This window comes from Tamandua tetradactyla, chromosome 1 (assembly GCF_023851605.1).
Source record: "Tamandua tetradactyla isolate mTamTet1 chromosome 1, mTamTet1.pri, whole genome shotgun sequence".
In the NCBI taxonomy this organism is placed as follows: domain Eukaryota; kingdom Metazoa; phylum Chordata; class Mammalia; order Pilosa; family Myrmecophagidae; genus Tamandua; species Tamandua tetradactyla.
This window is the reverse complement of record NC_135327.1, coordinates 102,011,266-102,031,542: the sequence shown is the minus strand read 5'-3', so window position 1 is coordinate 102,031,542 and position 20,277 is coordinate 102,011,266. Positions and strand designations below refer to the sequence as shown.

The following is a 20,277-nucleotide window of genomic DNA, read 5'->3' as shown; positions in this document are numbered from 1 at the left end:
ATGTTGATGATAACCATGGTAATAATATGGGAAGAGTTTCATTATAGTATTTTAGATCTGGTTTTGTAGATCTTATAGGTAGAATCTATAAGAAAGTATAGGTTCACAGAAAAAACATGCAGAAAACATTGTTCCTGTATACCCATTTGTAATATTTTGCATTAGCATGTTTTGTTACAATTGATGAGAGAAGATTATTATAATTGTACTATTAACTATAATCCATCATTTACATTATGGTTCAAGTATTATACAGTCCTGTGGTGGAGGTTTTTTTCTAATTTTTACTCCAGTAACACATATCCCACTTAAAATGTCTGCTTTCAGCTATATTCACATATGTAATCCAGTGCTAATAGTTACATTCCCAATGCTGAGCTACCATCACCGCCATCCACTGCCAAAACTTTTCTGTCACCCCCAGACAGAAATTCTGCATCAATTAAGCAATAACTCCCTATTCACTACCCCGACTCCGGCCCCTGCTAACCTATATTCTAGTTTCTGGCTGTATGAATTTGCTTATTCTAGTTATTTCTTATCAGTGAAATAATACAATATTTGTGCTTTTGTGTCTGGTTTGTTTCACCCAACATGATGTCTTCAGGTTCATCCATGTTGTTGCATGTATTGGAACTTCATTTATTTTCACAGCTAGAAAATACTCCATTGCATGTATAGACTACAATTTGTTTATCCATTCATCTGTTGATGGATACTTGGGTCGCTTCCATCTTTTGACAAACATGAATAATGCAGCTATGAACATCAGTGTGAAAATATCTGATCGAGTCCCTGTTTTCAGTTCTTTCAGGTATATGCCAGGAAGTGGGATTACTGGTTCATAGGGTAATTCTACCCTCAACTTTCTCAGAAACTATCAAACTGTTTACCACAGCAGCTGCACCATTCTACATTCTCACCAATGGTGTATGAGGGTTCCTATTTCTTGACATTCTCTCTAACACTTGTTATTTTCTCTTTGGTTTTTGTTTTGTTAGTAGCCATTCTAATGGATGTGAAATGGTATCTCTTTGTATTTTTGTTGGGTAGGCACCAGGAAACAAACCCAGGTCTCCAACATACAAGCGAGAACTCTGCCACTGAGCCACTGTTACCCTCTCTTTGTGGTTTTGATTCACATTTCCCTGTTGGTTAATGATATTGAGCATCTTTACATGTGCTTTTTAGCCATTTGTATATCTTCTTTGGAGAAATGTCTTTTCAGATCTTTTGCCCATTTGTTAATTGGGTTGTCTTTTTGTTGCTGGGTTATATAGATCTAGTTTTGATATTACTAAATTTGATTACCTTTTTTCAAATTATATTCATGCTATCTTCCTATTTATATTTTTCATTTCCTTTCGAAATAAAATGGAAATCAATTAATAATACATAGATTAATGATACCTTGCTGAAATCATTCATTACTATATTCTTCTTAACTAAATTATCACTATCTCCATTATAAACCTTCACCAAGTCTTTAAGTTTCCTTTGTTACCATTCCTCTGAGTTCTCATTCTCCCCTCTAATTTCTTGGAAACTCTTAATAAATAGCACTCTTATGAGAAGAGGTGGAATGAGCCCTATAAAGGAAATACATATGATTTGGTGATGAACATTCAGCCCTCTGTTAGAAAGTTAACATTCTCTATGAAGCATGCTATCATGTATAACTTTCTCAAATACATTCCATGCCAATATCCAATCCACCTTTCTGAGAAAATGATAAAAATTGCCATCTAAAAATACAACATTGAAGAATACAGTTAATTAAGTAAATAATCGTGTAATTTTTACCTTATATAAACAGACATAATTAGCTGACATTCAAAAATTCTTATTGAATTTATTAAATGTTTATAATGTCCTTTATTATGAACTATGGCAGGCATGTATTTGTTTTTTTAATTATCCCTTAATTTTTTAAATATTTGTATTGAGAAATATCCACACACATACACACCATCCATATTATACAATCAGTGGCTCACAATATCATCACATAGTTGTGTATTTTTCACCATGACCATTTTTAAAACATTTGTATCACTCCAGAAAAAGAAAGAAAAAGAAAAAGAAAAAACTTCATACATCCCATACCCTTTACCCCTTCCTCTCATTGTCCCTCAGTATCTTAATCTACACAAGTTTTACCCTTTATTTCCCCTATTTAGTTATTCATTGTCCTTTGTGTTTTTACTCATTTGTCCATAACCCTGTATAAAAGGAGCATCAGACACAAGATTTTCACAATCACAGTCACATTGGAAAAGTTTTGTAGTTATACAGTTGTCTTCAAGAATGGTGGCTTCTGGATGACGGTTCAATGGTTTCAGGTACTTCCCTCCAGCCACTCCAACACATCATAAACTGAAAAGGGATATCTATATAATACATAAGAATAATCTCCAGGGTAACCTCTTGACTCGGTTTGAGATCTCTTAGCCACTGAGACTTTATTTGGCCTCATTTCTCTCTTCCCCCTTTTGGTAAAGAAAGCTTCCTCATTCCCACAATGCCGAGTCCCAACTCATACCCAGAAATCAGGTCCCACATTGCCAGAGAGATTTACAGCCTGGGATTCATGTCCCACGTAGAGGGGAGGGCAGTGAGTTCACCTGCCAGATTGGCTTAGAGATAAAGGCCACATCTGAGCATCAAAAGAGGTTCTTGGGGGTGACTCCTAGGCATAATCGTCAATAGGCTCAGCTTCTCCTTCACAGGAATAGGCTTTATAGGGGTGAGTCCCGAGATTGAGGTATTGAATATTTCTTCCTTTCACCCCAGTTCCCAAGGGGACTTTGCAAATGCTTCTTTATTCACTGCCCAAATTATTCTGGTATACATCAGGGCATCACACTTACCTGTACAAACCAACATCTCATGCCCTATTCAAGATTCCATATAGTTATGGTGTTCAAGTAAACTGACCATGCAAATTAGATTAGATAATATGCTACCAAAAATATAAATTTTGCACCAAATAAACATCTCTCCCTTTGATCTCACACAGAGGTTGAAGTTTTAAAATATGGGCCATATCATCCTTCACCCAGTATTCTGATTTACCTTAGTCCTACCCAGCTTCATTCGTTTCTCTAGATGAAGTCTGATTATTTTTTCAACTTTTTAAACAGTTGCTGAGTGGGGTAATACTGACTTTCATAGCTTCAGTGCTCTAACTCTGAATGACCAGGTTATATACAACATAGCTCAGTATCTCAGAATTTAGAAATATCAGCTACAACTCCTAAATATATGTGACTGCTGTAAGAGCTTGCAATCTAGAAAACTTTACAATAGGCCCCAACCTGATAACCCATGCTCTCAACTTCAATTTTCTGAGTTTTTGCAGTATAGTTAGTCCATATGAGTGAGGCATGATAGTATTTGTCTTTTGTATTTGACATTTCATTCAACATACTGTCTTAAAGGTTCATTCACCTAGTTACTTGCCTCATAACTTCATTCCTTCTTGCAGTTGTTCAGTAATCATATGTGTAAACCACACTTCCCCCTTCCATTCCTGTCATTGTACCCTTAAGCCACCTCCATCCATTGCAAATCAGGAACACTGCCACCATAAACACTACTGTGCAAATGTCCATTCGTGTCCCCACTCTCACCAACTACAGGTATATACCTAGCAATGGGGTTGCAGTATCATATGGCAACTCCACCCCTAGCCTCCTGTGGAACCACCACATGCCCTCCAAGGGGCTGCACCTCTCAGTTTCCCTACCAACAGTGAATAGGTACATCTCTTTCTCCATGTTTCCTCTAGAACTTACTTCTCTCTGTTCATTTTAAAACAATTTTGTTTGCATATCATACAATCCAACCTAAGTAAATAGACATGCCCTCACCACCATAGTCTATATGAAGACATTTCCTTTTCTTCCCATCCCTTAATTTTAACTTCTGGGCTTTGATGACATTTTCAAAGTCTTTCCCAAAGTATTACAAGAGGGGAATTTGATATATTTTTTAAAAATTTATCCAACTCTTTAAAAGAATTGTTTTTATTCATGAATACTGAGCATTATATGGACAATATGCTTCAGCCCAATTATCCATAAGCTTTTTTGGATAATGACCCCATAGAGAATCTGGTAAAACTATGAATATTCTCTTTAGGGAAATGCGCATAAGAATAAAATGTTGTATATCTTGATACAGATTCATGGATTCCCAAAAACTTATGTACTCCCCAATTAAGAATGCCTGTTCTGTTCTATTCTTGAAGGTCTCAAATCTTTTGACATTCATCTAGAAAATCACCTATATTAATTGAAAGTTACATTTTTTGCAAAACTCTTACGAACTTCAAAGGACAACTGCTACTTATCTAGTGGATAGAAGCCTCTGAAATATTAAGATTAAGTTTGATGCTGAGAAGCAAAAGCCAAGATAACCAAGTTGATTTACTAAAATAAACCTGTTATCAAGCCTGTTTTAGCCAAATACAAACAAAATCTCTTAAAAAAAAAAAAAAAGCTAATTTTTTTTAAGGCAGTATTTTATGAATGTTAACCTGTTATGTTTGAAAACAAAATGTGGTTTTTATTCAGATTATGTAATTCAGGTGTCCCTGTCTTGTGTGGTCCCCGGCTGTCTGTTGTGAAAAGGTGCCCAGTGCCATTTTATCAGCCAGAGTTAGGGTTAGCTATTTACGAGAAAAGCATAAAACAACAGTGGCTTAACGAAGGTAAAAATGTATTTCTGTCATGTGATTATTCTGGAGGTAGACTGTTCAGAGCTCAGATATGTCACCTTAAAGTTGTCATCAGTCTGGGCTTTTTACAGTTCCCCATTCCCTGGTTTCTAAGATGGTGCTCATTGTCATGGCCCACCTCATTGTGTTCCCTGCAGTGGGGTAAAGAAGGAGCAAAGAGGAGGACAAAGGGAACATGCCTGCTTTCTTTTGAAGATACTTCCTACAAGTTAATACACGATGCTACTTCTTTCATCTCATTGGTCACTTAGTCACACTGTATTACTTAGCTGCAAGAGAGGCTGGGGAAAGTATATTTATCTTGGGCAGCCATGTGTCCTGCTGAAATAAAGAAGACATTCTAGGGCAGGCAATTAGTAGTCTTCGCTGTAGGCCTCCTCCTTTCCCAGTTCTCATTCCCAGCCTGGGGGCTCTGGGCTGCTGCCATAGCTCTCTCCTGTTGAAGCCTGTGGTCTGACCAGGGGGGTGTGAACAGCATTTACCTTGCTACCCCTTTGGATTAGATAGATACCCAAGGGTCTGGAAAAGTAAACTCTGCTGTTTCGGTGTTTTTGTTGTACATGATTTCATTTGCAAATCAAATTTAATCTCTATTTTTAATATCCTTCCCCAAATCAGAATTTACCTCCAGACTATGGCATGTTTCTTCAGAATAAGCAAAGTTTGTTTTTTATTAGTGCTTTAGTCCCTTAAAGCGTTACAGAATATTTATGTGAATCTGATAATTGAATGAAAGAGCCATTTCTTGTAGGATGCTGCCCATTTACACCTCTCTCAGCTCAACAGCATCTGCCTCTTGAAGAAGTTGTCATAAAGGAGTATTGTTTTGGCTCCTTTTGCACCCAGATAAACAAATTTCCAAAAAGCATGAAGATAAATTTATTTTTCTGTAAAATTTGCAGGCAGAAGCAAGTCACTGGTAATTTCTACATGTAGCATCGGTGGTTACACACTTGCAGGTCTGCTGTGTATGTGCGGGCGCCTGTCCCCTGTCCCAAGGCTGTGTGTTTTCTGAAATGAAGTTGCTCATCACTTGGCTTGTGAAAATGTAACTGGCCTAGAATGTGGAATGGTTCACTGACTCATACTTTTAATTAGGAGTGTCTCATCCATATTTTCCTCCTTTTGCATTTATGCTATCAGAGCATATGAAATGGTCAGTGAGTTGTGATTTTTCTTTTTTTAGCACTGAGGATAAAATCAAGTGTGTTAATGGACTGAATTGATGTGCTTAGTTATTGTACTTCCTTGTGTTTTAGGCATTGTGACTTGTTAGATCACAATATCTGAGTAAAATTTTGATACTTCTATTGGGTCTCCTAAAAATTTCTTATATTAAAAGTGTTATATTTTTAATATTCTTTAAGCTTACTTTTAGTGATGTTTTATTTTTTCTTCCTTCACAAAATTATCTTTTATTTGGTGTTTAGTTATGTTGTTTTCAAGTTCCTTTTAACGAGTAACTATTTCTTAACCCCATAAATGACTTAAAAAGGGCCTAGAGTTTTAGAATGACTTCGGTGGGTCTGTACCACATGTGGCCTAGCCAATTCTAGAACTAAATTTGGGGTGAGCCTGGGTTCTGATAAAAGTGGAGAGAAACAAAAAATTCCATAGAAAGAAGTTAACAGCTTTTCAGTCCTGAACCACAAAGAACAAATCTAGTCTTGATCAGAAATTCTCTAGGAAATCAGATTGAACTCCTACCTCAGAGGGCCTCGATATACTTCATGGGGGGCCCCAACCCTTGGACCCATTTTAAATGTGGCTTGGCTGTAGTTTGACCAGTGTAAAGGCAGGAAGCTGTGAATTTTGGCCTCACTGACCATGCTGTGCCAGCCCAAGGTAACAGTCCTCAACACCTTTTCCTCACTCGCCTTCACAGAACTGACAGATCTGAGAATGGGTAAAGCACTGTGTCGCAAACCGTAGATCAGACAGCTGTTTGTAGGGCCGCGACCATACCAGTGTTTTCAGAAGAGCATGTCAGAACTCAACTTTCTCTCCATGTTTGCAGGGAGAACCTCACGGCTCTAGTCTATAGGGGTCCATGTTTTCAAATCTTCCATATGCCATCCTATCATCCCACCAGTGAATTTTACTTTTAGTTCATAGGAACAAAACCATATATCATGTGATTGTATTAGTCAGGGCACAGGTTAAGCTTCTGTAACAAAGAGAATTAAAAATACAGTGATTCAAACAAGTTTGTTTCTCTCATACATAATGCATGTGTTCCATGAGCTCTCACACACACACACACATATACACACAAACACACACATACACACAAACACACCCATGTGCGCGTGCACTGGTGGGTGTTCCTACCATCCCTAAATCTTGGGCTCCAGGGCGGTCTGACGTCATTGTTTCTAGCCCACAGAAAAGGAAGTGTTCGCCTTCCTTCTGTTCATGTTGTGTTGGCAAGAACTTGGTCATCTGGCTTTAAGGGAAGCTGGGGAAAATGCTTTCAATAGGTGGCATGTTATACCCAGTTAATCTCTATTACTCTGGGGCCAGGGGAGAATGGATAGCTGTAGTGAAACAGCATTCTTCCAACTAGCATTCATAGTGATGGAATTAGGAAGATGACCTATGCCATCTAACTCCTACAAGGAAAAATTTTGTGGGGAAAAGACATCAAGCAGCATTTCCATGCTAGGCTCACTAAAGGTATTCAGGAGAATATCTGAAGTAAAATAAAAGGATTTCTCTACGTCGACAAACTGGTGAATGCCAAGTAGACCATTCCCTATTACGTTTTTGTAAACTAGGGAGCTATGCTTAAAACTGCATGTTAATTTTGTCCTATGTCTCCCTCAAAGTCCTTCACAAGATTTTTGAAAACTTGAGACCCACGCGCTTGGAAATGGTTCAAATAGATAATCAAACCTTTCTTTTTCTTCTAGGATACACTTGAAATGTGCTCCAAGGAGCATGAATTTAAAAGCATCCTCTTTTCTCTGTGCTACTTCCACGCCTGTGTGTCTGGGAGACTAAGGTTTGGCCCCCAGGGCTGGAGCCGCAGCTATCCTTTCAATTCAGGAGACCTCACCACGTGTGCCAACATCCTCTACAATTATTTAGAGGCAACCCCTAATGTAAGTGCAAGTGGTCAGATGACCTTTTCTGAGGAGTGTGCTGAATCTATCACTCTTTGGCTACTATCAAAATGGACCATAATTTATCTTTTAAAGCTATTATTGAAATAGCTGACACTATAGGTGCATCATCTGCCAAGTGTGAAAATAAACCAAATCAAAGGTTTTCCAACAGTGGATGCTTAGACTTCATAATATAGGTCAAACCAGTTCGACATCAGCAGCTTAGTGCCAAACAAAAAAAAAATGTCCTTCATTATGTTAACAAAAACAGTGGTTTACATGTGCATGTATGCCAGATTCATTAGGCAGGTAATGAAGCATTTGCACAAATGTAATTACATACAGCAATTCTGACAGTTCATAACACTGCATTAATAATCACTACAATTAGTTCTGATGATGGAAGCAATTTACAGCACGTCACATGTATAAATAATGGTGCATTTCCTGCATATGTCATTATTATGTATTAAGGATGCCACCTTGTTGTGACTTTCTCAGTAATGTTCCCCTTGATTTGAAGTTAAAGGTAAATGGATGATTTTAGCTCATAGCTAAAATGTATTTTACAGATGGGAATGGGGATGCTTCATCAAGAACTTTTATGTAAACTTTTATAAACCCCAGTGATTGAATTTCAAATAGGAAAAGCCATTCTTTAGGACTTTCTGGTTGAATACTCATCAGAGAAACTTTTTCCAGTAAGATAAATCTATCCAAATTAGGATACGTTTGCCAAAACTAATCAAAGGCTGTGTTCTAGGCCATACTTTCTGTAAAGGGCCTTTAAAATAAACACTCAATGTTTCTAGGTATACATGGTTGTTTTATATCCTTTTAGTTATTATATTTGCTATTTAAGTTTCACAAGCTTCAAAGGCAATTCAACTACTATGAGAATATATACACTTGGTTTGTTTTGTTCTTCCAAGGATCAAATTTCAAGTAGGTTATATTCAAAATAAATGAATTTAATATAAGTGATGACTGATAGTCCATATCTATCATATCCTGAATTTTGAATTTAAAGAATAAATCAGTCCACTTTGAGCATATTTTAAATATTCTAATAAATAAATATATTTTACTTGATCTCCACAGGTTTTTTTCAAATTGTTGCATACAAAATGGATTCTTCTAATAGGTTTGGGTATAAAAAAGAAATGGACAAAATTTTAAATTTTTTTTAAATTGAAGAAAAGAAATGGACCATTTAATAATTTGATGCAATTCCTTCAGAACTGTCCAATCATGAGACTTATTTCAGCTGAATCCTGTACATCACTGAGGTAGAAATAAAAAAGAGGGAAGTAGGCACTTGTGTTTCTCATGCCTGTTGACCAACTGAAGCCAGCTGTGCCCTGCTCCTTCTCCCCACGCAGTTCCTGGGTCAACACGAGCCTTAGGTTTCTAAAATGCTCTCACATCCCTCAGATGTCCTGACCCAAGTCATTCACCACGCATCACAAAGCAGGTCACCAGGTCTTTGGAATGGAGTTAATATGTATACACGGTTTGATTATTCAAAATGCCCTTTTCAAGAAGACACAAGCACATGTACACACAGTGGCTTAAATCCTTAATTGATTAAAATCCTCAGGGAGATACATATCAGATACTAAAATGTATAGCTGGCATTAATAAAATGTAATCATAAAGGGAAATAAAATTAAGAGTGTTTGTTTCCCATCCACTTTGGCTATGTGGAAGGTGTCCATGGAGGGAGAGAGAGAGGCTGTTGCAGTCTAGTCATTTCTCTTTTACTTTCCATTCACATCAAATGAGCTTAAAAGAAAGACACATTTGAGGTTCATTTATTCCAATTCAAATAAACTTGTAGCAAGTAATTGGAATAGCTGAAGCAATTTTACTTGTTCTATTCTGTCACATCATGCAATAAATGAAGGCTATAATTAAGTTTTTACTTGAACTGTTGGGAGGCATATACTGCCCCCGAGGGGATAAAGGTTCCTGTCTGGAAAGGCTTCATCACAAACTGGCATGTTTTGCAAACCCAGAGGAAGCTAAAGGGTAGCAAAGAGAGGCTTCAAATCCTGCTAAGCCAATGAAAGAGGAGATACAGTGATTTCTTGAAAACAACATAGTACAGTCCTTAGTAATAACCCCTAGAACCTTAGGCCAGTCATGCTATAAATCAAGCCCTCAACTCATTCTGTGGCGAGGGGATACATTTGCCCCACATTTTACAAAGAATAGAATTCTAGATACACCCCAAATTCAAATGGTAGGATTTTTCTTTCTTTTCCTGAATCAGATAATAACCACTGATGAAAATTAAATAATAAAAACTTGTACAACCTCAAAGGCCCTGTGAATCCACAGCCTCTCACCATTTGGGGATGATACGTTGAGTATATAATGTTTCTATGCATGGCATGTTGAATGAATGATTTAGTTTGCTTTAAAATCTGCATAAAAAACTCCATGCTAGTGAATTTTTCCTGTGTATATTAAAACACACTGAACATAATCCTTCTAAGAAATTCTCAACAGACCTAGGCAGTTTCTGAATCTCTGTTAGAAGCTCTGGCTGCAGGGGGCTGGGGAATGCTGTGCTCCAGGGACAGGCGGTTCAGTGGAAGGCACCCTGGGCTGGAGGAAGTGGAGCTTCGTGTGATTTTGTCTTAGGTCCCGTGGGAAGACCTCCGTTATCTCTTTGGTGAGATCATGTATGGGGGACATATCACAGATAACTGGGATCGCAAGCTGTGCCGGGTGTATTTGGAAGAATTCATGAATGCATCTCTGGTAAGAATTTTTAAATTAATTTCACTGAAAAATTCTGGTAAGAATTTTTGAAGTTAATTTCACGATATAGGTAATTCTTTTTTCTTTTCCTTTTTTTAATTTAGGTAAAATTAACATAACACAAAAATAGCCGTTTGAAAGCATTCGATTCAGTGGCACTTAGTACATTCATTCTGCATGTAACCATCACCTCCATCTAGTTCCAGGACATTCCCATCACCCCAAAGAAAATGCCATGCCCATGACGCAGTCAGTACCCAATGCTTCATCCACCCAGCCCTTTGGAAACCACTAGGCTGCTGTCTCTCAGGATTTATCTTTTCTGAGTGTTTCACATAAATGGAATCCTACAATCTGTAACCTTTAGTGCCTGGCTTCTTTCATTTAGGGTGTTTTTCAGGTTCATCCATCTTGTCGCAGGTGTCAGACAATATAGATAATTCTTGAATGTTTTTGTGAATTTTTGGCCTTTTGTGCATGTATTCTGGCCTGCCCTCCAGGAAATCAGGGAATTTGTGAGAAATGCAGATGCTCAGGCCCCACCCCAGACCTACTGAATCAGAATCTGCATCTCAATAAGCAGCCCCCAAAGTGACTTATATCCGTGTTAGAGCCGCCAAGGTGAAGCATGCTCACAGGCACCACTCATTTAATCTTTATGTAACCCCACGATGGGGAGCTAACCCCATGAACACATTTGACAAAGACGAGGCACCGTGATAGGCTCCAGGTCACTCAGTTCATATGGGCAGGAGCTTTATATAGAAAATACATCTTTTTATTCCACTTTCAGGGCTTATTTCACGCTAGTTTTACTTGCCTGTCACAGTAGAATCATCTAAATTCTGGTCACTGACTCTTGCCTAAACATGTGCTCAAGAGAAGTGTGAGTTGTGAACCCATCCTTCCCTCTCCTGTGAAGCGGGTAGGGACAGGTGGAGTCGAGCTCTCCTTTCTGGGAGTTTAACGAGACCCAAGGACCTTTCTCATTTCTCATCTTCAGTATTCCTTACCAACCTTGTGTCTGCATTTAACTAAGAACACTCAATGGTTGATGATTGGGCTTTTCTTACTAAAGTCCTTGTTTCCCATTCTGTCATGGCTGACAGCACTGGCTGCACTTTTCTCATGCTCTCTCCTTCTAATGGTTTCCGGGGTCATGTGTCAAGTTATTTCTTGGAGACCTAAGGCACCCATGCCGTATCTGCTCCCAATTGGCCAAGACACAAACTGTGCTTAGAGCAATGCTAGAATATTATTTGTTTGAACCACCTCCTGTTTATAAATTCCCTGGAAACTAATCTCAGAAAAGCTTGGATTATTTTTCTTGAGTCCATTTTGAGAAGTAATATAATTGTGTATTAGAAGAAATGGTATTATTTATGATCTAGTTTAGAAAATTGGGGACAGATTGGTTGTTTTTTTCTTTTACTACTTTTAATAATGTCTTACAGTCTTGGGACAGTGAAGAAAAAAAATAGACTTTTCTGGCATGTGGCCATTATTTGTTTCTTTAGATCACGTCTCCTGGTCTTTCCTCAGTTCTAAGGAGCAGGATTCCACGTGCCAGAAAGACACTTTCAATTTAATACAACGGGAACTAATTCCTCAGAAGAGGTGTAGGCGCAGGTTTCCATGGAGAATGGGGAGATCACAGCGCCGTATGGGTGCCCTTTACAGAAGCTGATTTCTCCCAGTGATGGTAGAGGCCAAGGGGCAGCATGGGAAGCTTAAGCTGCTGTTCCCGCCTCTGGCTCCAGCCTGTAGACTGGGGAAGAATTACTCTGCCAAACGAGACTGTCCATTTACCTTCACAAGTCTGAACTCCCATTCCAGTAATTTTAAAATAAATACAGGTGATGGAGCCTGAGGGGCATCATTGCTGTGTGTAAGACCTTCAGAAATGTAGGTGCCTGACCTTCCATCAGATCTGGTGAGGTTTTCAGGATCGAAAAAGACTTCATTTGCCTCCTCACTGGACAGTGTTACCTTTTTCACTCACCAAAAGAAATTAAAGCATCTTCCCTTGTATTTGCTATGTGATTTTAGCCATAGTATTAAACCTCCCTGTGCCTCAGTTGTATCATCTATAAGATAAGAATGATCAACTCAGGGATTTATTGTCAGGATTAAAGATAAAGCCCTTGGTATACAGTTTAGAACATAATGCATAATAAATGAAATATTATAAAATATTCTGAAGTGTACATTTTCATAATATATATTTCATACTTGGCTGTAATTTATTTAATCTGCGATGGTAATAATGGAATCCATTTGTTAAATATTTTCTCTGACCCAGGGTCAGTATCACACACATTATATGTTTTATTCCTTTTCCTTAAAACCCTACAAAGTAAGTATTATTCCATTTGATCAAAAAAGAAACATGTGCCCAGAGAAGTCTAGTGACTGGTAAATAGAGGATCAGAATTTGAATTCACAATCAAATGGCAAAAGCCACACCTGTGTGGGATGGAGTACCAATCTGTTTATAGAACTTTGAGCAGAGGTAAAAAAATGACCTGTGTCTGTCCTCTGCATGGGGTGGGAGCACAGGGTGGTACAGACACAGTCCTGGACACCCCAGGAGACCAGAGTTCTATTTGAGTCTGTCACCAACTTGCTGTCCAGCTTTGTGCCTGACCTCTCTGTGCCTCGGTTATTCATTTGTAAAATTCAAGTACTGCGCGAGAACATTACTAATGTACCTTTCAATTCTAAAGATGCCATGATGATGTCTTTAACCTGAGTAATTCCTGAAAATCCCTGACAGCCCCTTGGGATCATGGCTTTTTCTAATCAAAAGCACTTGTTTATACTCAGAATGAAAGGAGAGCTTATTGTCATAATCAAGACTACTTAGAGAGGCAAAGTGGAGGTGAGGCTTTTATTGAATGCTAGAAAAGAAAATGTAAAAAAACAAAACACGCAGCAATCCCATGAAAGCACCATGGCACAGAATACTGCTTTCCCCAGCTTCTAAATAGTTGGGTATGTCGGTGCACCTGGTGATTTCTGCAAAGATGACCTCAAATCTTTGATGTTTTCTTCATGACATGGAGGCTCATGCTTGCTAGGTAGGATTCTCTTGATTTTGCTTGTTTGTTTGTTTTTGCATGGGCAAGCACTGGGAATCGAACCCAGGTCTCTGGCATGGCAAGTGAGAATTCTGCCACTGAGCCACTGTTGCACCACCCTCCATTGACTTTTTAAAGGAATTTTGCTGAGCTGTGACTCACATACTGTGGAGTATGTGAAGCCACCATCATCAAAGTCAATTTGAAAACAGTTTCATACCCCAGCACTCATTAGCAGTCACTCCTTCTACACGACACCTCCACCCTTAGCCCCAGGCAATTGCTGACGTACTCCCTCCCCCGCCCCCCGTGCCCCTCCCCCCCCGCAGACTTGCTTCTTCTGGACATTGCCTGTAAGTGCATCACATGACACGTGGCCTTTTGTGTATGGCTTCTTTCCCTTAGCATAACATTTTTGAGGTTTTCCTTCACTTAGCATAACAACATTTTTGAAGTTTATCCATGTTTCAGCATACTTCAGTCCCCATTCCTTTTCATTGCCAAACAACATTCCATTGTATGAATATACCTCATCAGTTGATGGACTTTTGGGTTGTTTCTACTTTTTTTGGCTGTTATGAATAATATTTCTGTGAATATTCATGTACAAGTGTTTGTGTGGACATATGTTTTCAGTTCTCTTGGGCATACACCTAGAAGTAGAATTGATGAGTCAAATGTTAACTTTATTCTGTGGAAGTGCCAAACTGTCTTCCAAAGTGGCTGCTTCATTTTACATTCCCATCAGCGGCATATGAGGGTCTATTTTTCCACACCCTCACTATCACTATTGTTATCTGCCCTTTCATTAGCCATCCTAGGGGCTAGGAAGTGATGCTTCCCTGTGATTTTGGTTTGCATTTCCCTGAGGACTAAAGATGCTGAGCAATTTTTCATGTATTTATTGACCATTCATATAACTTCATTGGAGAAATGTCTATTCAGAATCATGGATTCTTTGAGTTATTACAGTACCCTTCTCAAACAACCCTCCCCAAAGCAAGAGAGGTTCCCCCTTGCAGAGCTCTGCTACTGTGGTCCCACCATGAGAAGCAGCTTGAATGGGGAGAAACAGACAACTCCACATTCAGAAAATCATGCTGAAATTCTTGGTTTAAAATAGCTACTATGGATGATATTTGAAAAATGCTATTCTCCTATACATTCAAGTACATATAGATAGAATTTGCAGCGAGAGAGATGGGGGAATTTAAAACAGAGGTATTAGCCCTAGGAACTAAGAGTCTTCAGGAAAAATATCTTAGATTATACTATACATTAACCAGAAAGCCACAAGCAGTATGTTTAGAGCTGGTCAGAGTCTCAGGCCCACCAATTCTATCGTTACATTTTGAAGATCTACGTTTTGATTTTTTGAGGGTTTTGGTTTTGCTGCTCACGTTACGCTTTTTCAGAACAATCCTCTCTGTGAAATGTCTCCCCTCTGCGCAGCTTTAATGGAGTGAAGGGACATGATAAGTGTCTTATTCCTCCAGCCATTCATTCATTCTTTGGGCAGCTGCGTATTGAGCACCTACCTTGTACCGGCAACTTTCCAGGGTCTGTGGGCCTAGATGGGCAAGACAAGCTCAATGCTGACTAGCCCAAAGTCTTGGGAGGTAGCACTGATTTGACTCTTAGTATATATTGCCCTATAAAAATTACCCATAAACATACTTACACATAGTTTTCAATATATGTATGTATAATTATTTGTTCATAAAACTTCTGTGTATCACATGTAAAATGAACTGAGAGGGTACAAGGGTAGTTCAGTGGTAGACTTCTCTCCTGCCATGCGGGAGACCCGGGTTCAATTCCCAGTCCATGCACTTCCCCAAAAACAAACAAACAAGCAAAACACACAAACAAAAAAATTCAACAAATGGTGCTGTAATAACAGGATGCTCACATGGAAAAATAATGCAATATGACCCTGCCATACAGCATATTAAGAAATATGATTTGAAACAGTCTGTGGAAGTCATGGTACATTGGGAGAGCATAATCTGGAATCAGACTAAAACAAATTCACAATTAAGATTAAAATCAAAAGTCTGCCTGGGCAAGTTACTTTAATAATCTCCTCTAAGTGAAATGGAGATGGCTAAAGGAATTCAATGAATTACAGCTTGTAACAGGGTGAGTAACATGCAGGAAATGGCTCAGCACTTGCTCTTTCCCTTTGCATGCATTTATCACGGTGCCTCAAGCTAACTGTGGTCCCGCAGTCTTCTTAGGAACAGGAATCACACCTGTTTCTTGGCATCCTCCTCAGAGGTCAGCCTGGTGCTATATGTACAGTAGAATGACTGCTTATGAAAGTCATGAAACATTTTAGAGAGCCTGCTACGTACCCGGTGTCAAAATACGTAGAAAGAGAAGATTGATGCCTGCCTAGCTTTGGAATAACCAACTTTTCTTTTGTGGTTGAAGACTGAAGATGAACTTTTGTTGGCACCAGGATTTGCATCCCCACCCAACCTCGATTATTCAGGCTACCACCAGTACATAGAGGAGATGCTGCCTCCAGAAAGTCCAGCTCTGTACGGCCTCCACCCAAATGCAGAAATAGAATTCCTGACAGTGACATCCAACGTGCTCTTCAGAAACCTGTTGGAGATGCAGCCCCGGAATGCACTCATCCCTGAGGAACTGGGGCAGTCTACAGAAGAGAAGGTAGTGGGTCTTTCATTTCCTTTCTTATGGAGGTATAATTTAAATACTAGTAAGTGTGCTAATCCTCAGTGTACAACTCAAAGAATCCACACATATCTATATACCCATTAAACCACCATCCAGATCAAACTATAGAACATTTCCAACACTCCAGGATAATCAGGCCCCTTAGCAGTGAATTTACACACCCACCCTCCACATGCAACCAATATTCTGCCCTTTACTAGTGTGGATTAGCTTTGCCTATTTTTAACTTCAAATTGGATCATACAGTATATATTCGTTTGCCTGGCCCTTTTCACTCCACATTATGCTTGTGAGTTCATCCATGTTGCATGTAATGAAAGTTCATTATTGCTTAGTATTCAACTGTATGAATATGTAATTTTTTATCCATTCTACCCTGGGTGAACAGTCAGGTTGCTTTCAGTTTTTCCCTTTTATGAATAACATAACCATGAACATTTCTGAAGTCTTTTGGCAACAGACAAAGGTAACTACCATAGATAACTACTCATAATATCCATTTCTCTATACCCAGAAGTGGAACTGCTAGATTGCAGGGTATGATTTTTTTTTGGTTTTACATGGGCAGGCACTGGGAAACAAACCTGGGTCTCTGGCATGACAGGCGAGAACTCTGCCTGCTGAACCACCATGGCCGGCCCAGGGTATATTATTAGCTTCAAGTAGATGCTGGGAGTTTGGGAAACAGTTTCTCAAAGTGTGTTATACAACTGCACTCTCACCAGCAATAGATGAGTTCCAGCTGCTCTACCTCCTTGCCATTTTATTAGGGGTAATGATATCTCACCGTAGTTTTAATTTTCCATTCTCAGTTGAGGAATAATGACAGTCTTTTCATGTGCTTATGGCCCCTTGGATGTACTCTCACATGAAGCACCTAGTGACTCATTTGCCCAATTTGGGGAGAAGGGGAGTAGGGAGTGGTGCATGGGCTGGGATTCGAACCTGGGTCTCCCACATGGCAGGCAAACACTCTGCCATTGAACCATCATCCTCCTAGCTTGCCCAGTTTTTAATTGGGTTGTCAGTCTTTTGCTTATTGATTTGTAGGAACAGTTTATATATTCTGGATATGTATTGTCAGATAACTATATTATAAATATCTTCTCCAAATCTGTGATTTGACTTTTATTCTCTTCATTTATTTTTGTCTTTGTCTTTTATGGTGTCTTCTTTTGACATTGAGAGATTGGCATCATGCCCTAGGATGGTAGCAAGACAAAATGGAAATCAAATGTTTTTAACTTATGGGTTAGAATTCTGTTTCTCATTAGTTTAAAATTTGAATAGTTGCCCTCACTCCCGAAATAAATCAGCTCTCCTTTCTCTCTGAAAATTATTAGTAAGGATTTCATTTACAAGGACTCCAGTTGCTGGAAGCCACTAAACATCAGATATAATTATAGTGGGTCCCAGGAATTGTGTCCTTTATTTCTTAAAAATTTTCAATTATCTTCTGAAATATCATCATTTTTGAGATGCTGGATTGTAATTTAAAAGTTTTAGTATGTTCTATCCTGTACATGAACATATTCTCTTTTAAAATGTTACATTTTTAAAAAGAAGAAGAACAAGGAAAAATTAGTCTATTTGGGAAAATCTATAATGAAAATAGCAGCAGATAGGTGGTTGGGGTTTTTGTGCTTCCATCTTCCCAAGAAGGAAGCTTGATCATTAAGTTAGAAAATAGATCAAATGAGGTAAAGATCCCTCTAACCCCCAGTCTAGCAGATTGTATCATCTGCCACTTCCTAGGTACGTTACAGATATGTCATTTAATCCAGAATAGCTCTGAACAGGAGCAGAACCCCTATTTCAGAAATCTTTGGTAACGTACCAAGGCCAGATAGCTAGAAAGGGCCAAGGAAGTTAACCACATTCTGGCTTATCCCAAAAGTCATTCTTTTACCTTTCTCTACCATGCTGTGTTTCATACTCTCTACTGGCCGCTGTAAATCAGTTTAAGAATTCAGTCCCAGAATTGCATGTCAGGGTGCTAAAGAAACTTGCATGATTTCAGACCCACAGGCAGTAATCCAAGAAATCAAAGGAAGAGGGGAAAGCTGCCTGAGGCTGAAGACAGGCAAACTTTTCAATCGTTTGTCCCCCCTAAACTTACTGGTTTTATAGCGCAGTGAAGCTGCATAGACAGAATAAACATGCACATCTTTGAACCATGTATGTGTCAGATGGCATATTTTTGTTTTCAATGTATAAACCTTTCATCTATTCAGGGCAACAATGATAGAAGATAAAGGCTTCCTTATTATCAAGAATGTTGACCCAAAATCTTAGGATGCACTGTTTGGGGCTGGGAGGTACAACATGAGACAGCCATCTGAATTAGCTCATGCTTAAGGGGCTTCTTTGGTTCATGTGACTTTTCAATTGAGTTTTTTTTTTTTTTAACAGACTACAAAATATAAAATGCAATGTTAGGGTTTTATTTCCTCTTGTACATACAAGCTAAATGTAGGTGACAGTTCCTATATCCCATTAATGATAACTGTGAATCAACAGTAGTTCCTCCTTGACTTTTGATTTTGAGATCTAAAGCAGAGATATGCAAAGGGCAGATGAAATAGTTGGCAGTGCCACTTTGCCCACTCCTGCTGGGGCAGGCATCATTTAAGTGCATTAGCAGGCAACTTTGGGAGTTGTATGATACGTTCTGGGACTTGTTGTATGATATTTTCTGGGACAAAAGATAAGAGGATATATTATATATAGTTACAGTGACCAAAACTGAAATAAAGGTCTAAACCTCTCCATGTTAATGATTTAAGGTTAAGAATGTCTTGGATGACATTTTGGAGAAACTTCCAGAAGAGTTCAATATGGCAGATATAATGCAAAAAAACTCAAATAGAAGCCCCTATGTTCTTGTTTGCTTCCAAGAATGTGAGAGGATGAATATTCTCCTTCAGGAAATCCGCGTGTCACTTCAACAATTAGACCTTGGTTTGAAGGTAAGTTTAAAAGTGGAACTAGAATAGGCTTCACCGTGTTGGAAGGTATTTATTATGTGGCCTCTTTTCTTCATGCAAGGGGGAGCTGATGATGTCTCTTGGCATGGAAGCCCAGCAGTCTGCATTGAGTTTTGATACAGTACCAGACACATGGGGCAAACTGGCTTATCCATCTACTTACGGCCTGGCCCAGTGGTAAGCTCCCCCCATCTTCTCTGCCACTGGTCCTTAGCAGCCTCGGTCCTGCCTAATGTTCATCCCACAGGACTGTGACTATGAAGACTGTGCTTTGTATAGACTCAACCAGTAACTGCAAACGCTACCAAAAGCTTCATTTAAGTTTCAATGGTGTTTTGCTTCGAAGTAAAAAAAAAAAAAAAAAATTAGTTAAAAACCAGGGTCAAATAGAACAAGATTCAAACTCTGCCTCTCATTTTTTAGCTCTTTGGTCTTGGACAAAATACCTAACCTTCCTATGTCTCAGTTTTTTCATCTGAAAAACTGGGGGTAATAATAGAATTCATTCATTGAGTTCTTATAAAAGATTTAAATTGCTATGAAAGGGAACTGGAGTTTGCATTCATGTCATCTTATGCCACCATTTTCCAGGCCAGTGATTACTAATGCCATCTCACATAACTGACTTTTTACAAGTTTGTGATATGGTATGGGGTAAATCTGACTGCCTTCTACACATGGTTATAACTGAAGAGATGTGTCACAAATCCAAGAACAGAAATGCAGAGCTCACCAAGAGCCAGTGTTATCTCCACTCATTACTTGGCTTCAGTGGGCAATCCAGGAAATTGCACAAGGTTTCTTTTATTCTGGGCTTTTTAGTGTTGACAGTCTTTATCTTAGTTTTCCTGAATCATTCTTCTATAAACTAGAAGACCCTTAAACTG

The 20,277-nt window shown here is 38.8% G+C and overlaps 1 protein-coding gene across 4 annotated transcripts in view; it reads left to right on the top strand.

Annotated features, from left to right (window-relative positions):
* The window catches only part of DNAH11 (dynein axonemal heavy chain 11), a 424,306-nt gene that overhangs the window by 391,751 nt on the left and 12,278 nt on the right, over positions 1–20,277 (top strand). For all 4 annotated transcript variants that reach the window (XM_077122193.1, XM_077122194.1, XM_077122196.1 and 1 more), the window contains 5 exons: positions 7,654–7,845; positions 10,498–10,617; positions 16,134–16,376; positions 19,190–19,372; positions 19,452–19,567. In XM_077122193.1, coding sequence (XP_076978308.1) covers positions 7,654–7,845; positions 10,498–10,617; positions 16,134–16,376; positions 19,190–19,372; positions 19,452–19,567 — 854 coding nt within the window. The remainder of the gene's footprint in view (positions 1–7,653; positions 7,846–10,497; positions 10,618–16,133; positions 16,377–19,189; positions 19,373–19,451; positions 19,568–20,277) is intronic.